Below are 9,661 nucleotides of genomic sequence, written 5' to 3'. Positions count from 1 at the left end.
GCAAACACCAAATAACATTTATTTTGGTCCAACACTAATTTCGGAGGTAGAGGGAGTGTGCGATGGTGATCTTATCAACCTTGGAATCATTTCCAACACACATCGTCACTTCGCCCATAACTAGTCTTTTTTCATTTTGCAACTCCTGTTTCGAGTTACTAACCATAGCAACTGAACCGGTATCAAATACCCTGGGGTTACTATGAACACTAGTAAAGTACACATCAATAACATGTATATCAAATATACCTTTCACTTTGTCATCCTTCTTATCCACCAAGTATTTGGGGTAGTTCCGCTTCCAGTGACCATTCCCTTTGCAGTAGAAGCACTCAGTTTCAGGCTTAGGTTTAGCTTTGGGTTTCTTCATGGGAGTGGCAACTTGCTTTTCATTCTTTCTTGAAGTTCCCTTTCTTTTCCTTTGCCCCTTTTCTTCAAATTAGCGGTCTTGTTAACCATCAACACTTGATGCTCTTTCATGATTTCTACCTTTCGCCGATTTTAGCATCGCGAAGAGCTCGGGAATCGTTTTCGGCATCCCTTGCATATTACAGTTCATCACGAAGTTCTGGTAACTTGGTGATAGTGACTAGAGAACTCTATCAATCACTATCTTATCAGCAATATTAACTCCCACTTGATTCAAGCGATTGTAGTACTCAGACATTCTGAGCACATGCTCACTGGTTGAGCTACTCTCCTCCATCTTGTAGGCAAAGTACTTGTCAGAGGTCTCATACCTCTCAGAGGTCTCATAACATGTATAAGTCATGATGAAAGCAATAGCAATAAAACTAAACGGTCATTTATGCTAAGCTAACGGATGGGTCATGTCCATCACATCATTCTCTAATGATGTGATCCCGTTCATCAAATGACAACACATGTCTATGGTTAGGAAACTTAATCATCTTTGATTAACGAGCTAGTCAAGTAGAGGCATACTAGGGACACTCTGTTTGTCTATGTATTCACACATGTACTAAGTTTCTGGTTAATACAATTCTAGCATGAATAATAAACATTTATCATGATATAAGGAAATATAAATAACAACTTTATTATTGCTTCTAGGGCATATTTCCTTCACTCTCTTCAAGTTTGGAGCGGTGCAGCCGGCTGGGGAGGTTGTGATGCTCTCGACCACGTCTCCTGGCCGCCAGCTGACACCACCACGAAAAGAATCCAGAAGATCATCAGCTCCACCCCTCCCATCAACAGAAAAGGCATCAAATTGATGGTGACTCTTATCAACTGGCACATCTGGCTGGAGCGAAACGAATGCGTCTTCAGAAGCAAACAGGCATGTGTCAAGGACATCACTGATGCATGCAAAAGGGATCTTGAGCTCTGGAGGCTAGCAGGAGCCAAATGCATTGAGAGCCCCTTCGGGGACGGAACGTGAGATATCGGCTTATGAGTAGGGTAGGGTAGCGAGCCCAAAATCTGACTACATGTACCTCTGAACAATGATCACTTGATCACCTTTTTTGTAACCTCTCCTTCTGCTAAATCAATGAAAACCAGTAAGAGTTGGATGTTTCAAAAAAAAAAACTAGGGCTCGCGTTGGATAGCCGCTAGTAGTTTGTGTTCTTTTAACGATTGTTCAACGGTTTTTGGTTCAAAAAAATCCCAACATGCAGGGATATCACATGATAAAACCATCTTATTACAAAGACACCTCTAGGTACCTGTGATCACACACACTTGTACGTGTACCTTCAACGCTAGCTCGTGTACATTATAAGTATATAACATGGCATGAATGGATGGGTGCCTTTAAGCAAAGGTACGTATTGCTAGGTAGGGTGTCTAGCGATCGTTGCCCGTGCCTTCTCAGTTCTCATAGTAGCTCGAATCGCCCATCGAGGTCTATCCAGCTCCGAGATGCCCGTGCCACACGTAGTCTTCGTGCATCCGTCCCAGAAGCAGACCACCCACCTGCAGTCCGCAGCGTCTTTCTTTCCGAATGGATAGCATTGCGTGTAACTCTAGCCGAAAATCATCCATCTTACTGTACCCCGGCGGGCCTTCCCTTATATATTGCCTGAGATGCGTCCAACAGCCCTACGACCTTCCTTCTGCACTGCACTGCATTGCATTGGTGTGATCCATCGAGAAATGTTTTGGCTTGCATATGCTCTCGTTTTTCTCGGATGCCTTGGCCTGCCTCCGGCTGATGCTGCCGTTGTGGAGCACACATTCTCTGTACGTGACTACTACTAATCTCTTTACATGCATGCTATTGCTATCCATTCCCCTGCGGTTCAACCTGCGTGCACATTTCTGCGGTGCACTGCTGATCGACAGCTATTTCATAACGTTGACGGCATCAATGGGATCGTTGCAATGCATATGCGCAGGTGGGCAACCTGACGATCGATCGGCTGGGGCAGCGTCAGGTAATCACGGCGGTGAACGGGCAGTTCCCGGGGCCCATGCTGGAGGCTCGCGACGGCGACGCCGTCGTGGTGCACGTCGTCAACTACTCCCCCTACAACATCACCATCCACTGGCATGGCGTCCTCCAGCGTCTCTCCGGCTGGGCCGACGGCCCCAGCATGGTGTCGCAGTGCCCCATCCGCCCCGGCGGCGCCACCTACACCTACCGCTTCAACGTCACCGGCCAGGAAGGCACGCTCTGGTGGCACGCCCACGTCTCCTTCCTCCGCGCCACAGTCTACGGCGCGCTCCTCATCCGTCCCGGACCCGACAGACCCCACTACCCCTTCCCCGCCCCCTACGGCGAGGCCACTCTCCTACTCGGCGAGTGGTGGAACGCCAGCGTCGTCGACATCGAGAGGCAAGCCATGCTCACCGGCGGCCCGCCCAACAACTCCGTCGCGCTCACCATCAACGGCATACCCAGTGGCTACGAGCTGGCCGTGCGGCACGGCGAGACCTACTTGCTCCGCCTTGTCAACGCTGCGCTCAGTTACCAGCTCTTCTTCAAGGTCGCGGGCCACGCTTTCACGGTCGTCGCCGCGGACGCCTGCTACACCGACCCTTACAACACGGACGTCATCGTGCTCGCTCCGGGCCAGACGGTGGACGCTCTCATGCACGCCAACGCCTCCCCGGGCCGCTACGGCATGGCCGCCCAGGTGTACCAGAGCGTGGCCAATGCCACCTACACCACCACCACCACGGGGCTCCTCCGGTACGAGCACGGTGCAGAAGCAGCTGGTATGAGTACGATCATGATGCCGAGCATGCCGGAGTTCAAAGACAGCGCAACGGCGCAGGACTTCTACGGCAGCCTGACCGGCCTGCTGCGAGACGGCAAACCGACGGTTCCCCTGCACGTGGACACGCGGATGCTGGTCACCTACGGGCTGGGCATCGCGCCGTGCATGCCAACACAGACGCTGTGCAACCGGACGCGCGGCTCCGTAGCGGCCAGCATGAACAACGTGTCGTTCCAGCTCCCCAAGGCCATGTCTCTGCTGGAGGCGCGCATGAGGGGCAACGCCGACGGGGTGTACACCCGCGACTTCCCCGACAGGCCGCCGGTGATGTTCGACTTCACCAACGGCTCCATGAGCAGCAACAGGAGCGTGATGCTGACGTCCAAGGGCACCAGGGTGAAGAGGCTGCGCTTCAACACGACGGTGGAGGTGGTGCTGCAGAACACGGCCATCCTGGGGTCGGAGAACCACCCGCTGCACCTGCACGGCTTCAACTTCTACGTGCTCGCGCAGGGCGCCGGCAACTTCAACGCGCGCACCGCCGTGCGCTCCTACAACCTCGTCAACCCACAGCAGCGCAACACCGTCGCCGTGCCGGCCGGTGGGTGGGCGGTCATCCGCTTCACGGCCGACAACCCAGGTGTATGGGTCATGCACTGCCACTTGGACGCTCATTTGCCTTTCGGGCTAGCCATGGCGTTCGAGGTGGATGACGGCCCGACCCCGGACACCGTTCTTCCTCCGCCGCCGCCGGACTACCCCCAGTGTTAGAAGATTCATGTCTAGCCAACACCAGATTCTCCTTCACACTGCTGTTTATTATCCTCATGGGGCTGTTTGAAACGGGTGTAAAATTAGTGTAGTCACCAGTATTTGGTTCAAAGTCAAGCTAAATACAGGTGGCCATGCTAATTCTACAACCATTCCAAGCGCAAAAATGCTAGACGTACGGGAAGATTTTACAAGAGTTAACGGTTCCAAGCGGGGCACAACATTTCCTGCTGATTTCCAAGGTAACGTATTTATAGTTAAGACCGAATAAATGGAGAGAAAAATTATGAATATGATCTACAAATACCTAATCCTAATATTTGTTTAAGATAGTAGGAGTAGCACTCAGGGTTTGATTACATATGTCAAAACAATATAGCACTTTTAAGGGGGTGTTCGGAATCTCTCCCGTCAGCTAACTCCGCTCCGCGCGAGGAGCGCGGTATGAGCCGCTCCCAGCAATAGTGCTGGCGCTCCGTCCTCTCCGGGAGCTGCTGTGGCGGAGCGGAGTGTATTCGAACAGGGCTTAAATATCCAAAATAGCTATATGTAAGTTGACTGAAGTTGCAATTTGGACAAGTCAATTTTGTGGGAGAAGGAACAGTTGGAGGAGAAAGAAAGCTGAAGGAAGAACTTACCCAAACTAAATTTTCAGGCGACTTAAATATCAGGTTTTGTTGAGTATGGTGATTCTAGTCTTATTCTCAAGACGGAAGCAATCCAAGGCTAAGGCAGTGCCAACCTATATAACAAAGTAATGTCTTACACACACAAAATAAAAAATCATGAAAGGTACTCCCTCCATCCCACAATATAAGATCGTTTTTCAAGGGACGGAAGGAGTAGTGATCAAGCAACCCAAAGCAAGACGGAAAGAGGATTAGAGGCTCGGTTTCACCAGACGAGAATGGTATGGGCGTCCCATTTCTCCCATAAGCTGCAGATTGGAAAGCAAACGTCGACTCCAAGCTTAAGCTGGCATTCGAACTAGAAGAAGCAGGGCAAACGGCCGAAGGTAGGAGCAGAGCCCAGAGGTAAAGGAGCAGCAAGCCAACAGATTCAGGTTGAGATAGGCAGAGGGGGTAGATGGAATGTGAAGTGTCTCAATGTCTGCTTAACTAAAAGTGTCGATCGCCATAAAATTTACACTTGATGTACAAAAGAAATAAGTACAATGTTTGTGCCACCCCATGGAAAATTCAGTAAAGTAACTAGTACCGCATTACACAAAATTTCTAGCTCAGATTACATGGATAAAATCATGGACTCATGTAACTCTAATTCGTCTGGGGATGAAACGCAACACCAGTAGCAACGATGATGATGAATCATGATACACTATAGGTTTCGTTTTAATTTGTATCTTCACCAATACAATATGAACTACTTAAAGCTAATAGAAGAAATAAGACAACAAAAGGGACGGAAACATAAACTTGAAAACTTAAATTATAATTAATAACTCAGCACAATTTTATTTTATTTGTGATTTGCCAACATCAAGCACTAGCCATGGCCATTCAAATGAGTACACGGCAACGATCCATGAAACAAATTAGACAGGATGTGACAAGCGATAAGAAAGGATCATGCAATCCTTTAGGATGTCTACTCAAGCCATTTTCTCAAAGGCATATTCTGCTGTTTGCTCTCAAGACATTCTGGAGCTGGCTCGGAGATGGTACCACTGGTATTTTTGCAATGTTTATCTTCTCTATTCACTTTAACAGACAACGTTATGTAGGATCTTCATATTATCAAAATATCAATCATGTATGATATTCTGATATAACAAATCCATACGTGTCTCTCCCCACCCAATATGCTTTTCATCTGGACGCCTGTTTTCTACTTTTAAGCTTGTTGGTTGAAAATTCTCATCTTAGAACTGTATCTCCCTCTCTTACTCTCAGCTGGAAGCCACAAGTATCTATGAAGCCAGTAATTTGAACCCCAACAGGAACATCAGAGGGAACCATCCACATAAGGAGAGAGTGCGGAAACCATAGAAATTTACATGATGCAAGAGATGGGCAGGAACAAAGTAGGCAAACAAATTTATCAAATCTGTGTAATGACATCACAACAAGTGTGTATGTATTAGTCTTCCAAAGTAGTAATAACCCGTATATTTAGCAACTTTTTTTATAGGACCAGCCAGCACAAATACCTACGATTCTGCACACTTCTATATTGGCTCAAGAACATCACATCTGCATTAGTTATGACTGATGCATCAGTAGTGCACTTTATGCTCTAATTCACTAAAGCAAAGAACATTTTAGGAGCACCAAAAGCTTGATGCAAACCATGGAAAATACCATCATAGGTTTAATATAGCAAACTTCTGACCCAATAACATTAATGTCAAGAGAAACACTTACAATTCAATATCAGCTATACATGAAGGCAGTTAAATACTAAATGCAAAAAGGAACAAAACAGCACAAGCTTGCCATCAGAAAGCCATGTGTAATGCTGAAAGAACTCCTCAGTGCGGCGCAGTTGGTCGAAACAGCATGTAGCAACAAATTAGGTAGCCATCTAGATCATCTCAGTTAGTGGTCGTATCCAGAGGACATCTGCTCCTTGTGATGTTCAGTTCTATTCACCAAGCTAAGAAGCTGAGCTGCCCTTAACTGCAAACAAATACAGCTAGCATATTAGATAACTTTAAAACCTGTTGTACATGAGAAGCATGATAGGTAGAGGTTATAGGCATACCAGGGCTAACAATCTTTATCCTCTTAGTAATAGCTCTGACAGAAGTAACAGATGTAGCTCCTGCACAAACAGGTATGCATGGAAGATTTGTTACAAAAAAGTGATGATAGGATGAACAAAATCAAGACAGTGCAGCATCTTATTAGAGCTTTCTCTAACCTTGTGAATTGATGTCTTCAGTGGGATCTGCTGACATTGGCTTCATTGGATCTGGAAAAGCTGGATCAGCAGTCATGTTGTTACTCTTCACAGTGGGCTGTAGTCTGTAATCATTCAATTTACACAACAGAACCATCTTAGCATTTATAGAATCACCAAGGACAAAAAACCAAAGGCATCCAATAAGAACACAGTAGCATACCTTTGAACTTCAGCATTTGTGGAAGGATTCTCACATTGAAGGCCTTCATTGTCAAGATCAAAGTCAAGCAATAGTTCCGAAAATGAGAAGTCGCCTTCAAAGAGATCAAAGTTTGTGAAATCAATGTCAAAGTCATCTTGCTTCTCTCCATTATAGGTAGAGCTAGAGGGCTTGTCAGAAACATGTTCAGCTGGAACTGGCCTTGCATCTGAACTGTCAAAATCTAACCTCCCTTTCACATGTTCCCTTTTTGAAGATCTCTGGGTGCTTGATTTTAAGGGGGAGCTGACATGGCAACTCCTCTCGACAGAATAATAGGTGCCCCCTTTCATAGGACTGACTATTAGTCTCTTGGAAGAAACTATAGAGTATTGAGAGGAAGCAATCTCCTGTTGGGCATGAGCATTTGGAACCACAGATGATGGCCTTTGTGATTGACAAGAAGCAAGTTCATTTCCCATGGGATAGCTTAGTTGAGCTGTACAAGGAGAACTGACTTGAGACTGGAGTGGGGTGAATAAGCTTTTTGCAACGGATGAGGCTTGGGCCGGCAGTTTTGCAACCACTGAATGTTCAGCTGAACTTGGCTGTGCAGTTTGCAGTTGAGAGGCTGCACTTGTACCTGGCATTAGGACAGTAAGTCAATAACTGGTGATGCTGCAGGAAATGACTGTCAAGTTATGCTAGTATTTTTTAGATGTACTTTTTGGGTTCAAGCTTGTGGACGGTCCAGCACATATTCTCTTGGAGGCTGAAGTAGTTTTTGCAGCAGGCTTGGCTGCCTTTCTTTTTTTTGTAGGCAAAGAACTGGCTGCTGGGGTGGACATGTTGTTGGCATTTGAAGAATTCTGAACAACAAGCGAGGAGGATGACTGTGTGTAGTGTATCATAGGCGTAGCATATCCAGAGGAGCCTGCAACAATAACAGAAAAGGGACCTTGTTAATTACAAGATGAATAATAGGACCAGCCACCAGGTGATAAACTGAAATCTAATGCACAATGTATGGATGGCAAAAGCTACGCGTAATAGGACATGACTAGGCTGCATGTGGAAGGCAGTTGGAGGAGAAATACTGCATTTGCCAGTTTTTCAAATGGAAATACAATGTGTTTGCCTAGTCATATTTGGGAGGAGATTATTGGCATCTGTATTTTCTCAACTTTCTATTAGTGTAAATGATACGCTACACACATATTCAGGAAAAAAATTACTAATGCACACAGTCCAATTCTAAAAACTGTAACCAATTGACAAGCCATCTACTATCCATGTACCTGCTGTGCTTGTGACCCAAAATATATCTAACAGTGCAGTTCAGAAACTAAACAAAAATTTAGGCAAGAATTACAACTTATGACAGTACACACTTTCCAAACCATAGGTTTGCAAGTCAAAGGGCAGTTCAAAATTCTCCCCTAAAAGATAAATCAGATGCAAGCAAACAAGGGGTTGGAATCTAGTAGAAAAATAACAATCGCATAGACTAGCACGCATAACGTCGAACAAGTGGGGTGCACGGAGTGAAAGAGCGAAGGTACCTGTAGGAGGCGGGGGAATGGCCACCATGGGTGGGTGCGGGGGAGAAGAGGTGGTGGGGCCGACGAAGAAGGGCGGGACGAGCGGCGGCGAGGAGGGCGGCGCCGCGAGATGAGCGGATGAGCCGGAATGGTAGTAGGTGGAGACGAGGGTCTGCATGGCCTGCATGGCGGAGTCGACGGCGAGGCGTGACTCCTTGAGGGAGATGTAGTCGTGGAGGATGTCGGCGAGAGGGAGGAGGCCCTTGGGAGGGACTATGTTGTTGCTGGTCTTGGCGAAGAGGTGGGAGGCGTCGGAGCGGAAGGCGGCGAGGGAGGCCGAGAAGCCATTGTCGGCGAGGTAGCGCTCGACGAGGAAGGCGACCTGCAGGGGCGTCACCTTCGTCTTGCCCCTGGCCTTGTCGGCGTCGGAGGAGGAGTTGGGGCTGGCGTTGGGGTTGGGGTTGGGAGGAGAGCTCGGCTTCGGCGGCGCCATGGCTAGCAACGGCCGGTACCCTAGAATCCTAGATCTCGATCTCTCCGGTTTCGATCGTCTTTCTATCTCTCTCTCCCTCTGTGGGCGTCTCGGCGGTTTTTGTTGGTGAATTTGGAGGAGGGAGGGAGGGAAAACGAATGGAATTGGAGTGAGAGCGTGGAGGGAAAGGAAACGGGTGAAGCAATGGCGGGCGGGCAAGCTGGCGCGCGCCAACGAATTGAAGTCCGGAATCGATTGCGTTTTTTTCCTTTTCTGGCGCGAACGGGGAGACGACGCTGCCGGCTCCCGTCGGTTGGGCCGACAAATAGGAATCTCTATATCCTCCTAGCCCGCAAGGATTAGGGCTCCTTTGATTCAAAGGAATTGTATTAGATTTTTGGAGAATTTAAACCCTTAAGAATTTTTTCTGTGATGTTCGTTTGATTCGTAGGATTGACATCCTTGGAAATTTTTCCATAGAATCCATTTGTACTACATTTTGAAAGATAATTTCCATCCACTCAAACCTCTTTGTAGAATTTCTTTGTTTTTCCCGTGCTATCAAACATTCTTTCAAATCCTGTAGGATACTATAGGACATGCCATTCTATTCTGCATTTTTCC

The 9,661-nt window shown here is 47.3% G+C and overlaps 2 protein-coding genes across 2 annotated transcripts; one reads left to right on the top strand and one right to left on the bottom strand.

Annotated features, from left to right (window-relative positions):
• The first annotated feature begins 2,052 nt into the window (after positions 1-2,052).
• On the top strand, positions 2,053-4,201 carry LOC123185305 (laccase-14-like). The gene is made up of 2 exons (XM_044597220.1): positions 2,053-2,209; positions 2,365-4,201. Exons 1-2 carry the CDS (start codon positions 2,054-2,056, stop codon positions 3,958-3,960), a joined length of 1,752 nt encoding a protein of 583 aa, XP_044453155.1. The 5' UTR covers position 2,053; the 3' UTR covers positions 3,961-4,201.
• Positions 4,202-6,182: 1,981 nt separating this feature from the next.
• Positions 6,183-9,233, bottom strand: LOC123188782 (SH3 domain-containing protein C23A1.17). The gene is made up of 6 exons (XM_044601025.1): positions 8,587-9,233; positions 7,749-7,958; positions 7,046-7,667; positions 6,844-6,947; positions 6,685-6,744; positions 6,183-6,599 (listed from the first exon to the last, which is right to left on the bottom strand). Exons 1-6 carry the CDS (start codon positions 9,056-9,058, stop codon positions 6,577-6,579), a joined length of 1,491 nt encoding a protein of 496 aa, XP_044456960.1. The 5' UTR covers positions 9,059-9,233; the 3' UTR covers positions 6,183-6,576.
• Positions 9,234-9,661: the final 428 nt, after the last annotated feature.

Source organism: Triticum aestivum, chromosome 2A (assembly GCF_018294505.1).
Source record: "Triticum aestivum cultivar Chinese Spring chromosome 2A, IWGSC CS RefSeq v2.1, whole genome shotgun sequence".
NCBI classification, from domain to species: Eukaryota; Viridiplantae; Streptophyta; class Magnoliopsida; order Poales; family Poaceae; genus Triticum; species Triticum aestivum.
The sequence above is the reverse complement of the archived record's forward strand: the minus strand, read 5'-3'. Positions and strand labels throughout refer to the sequence as shown.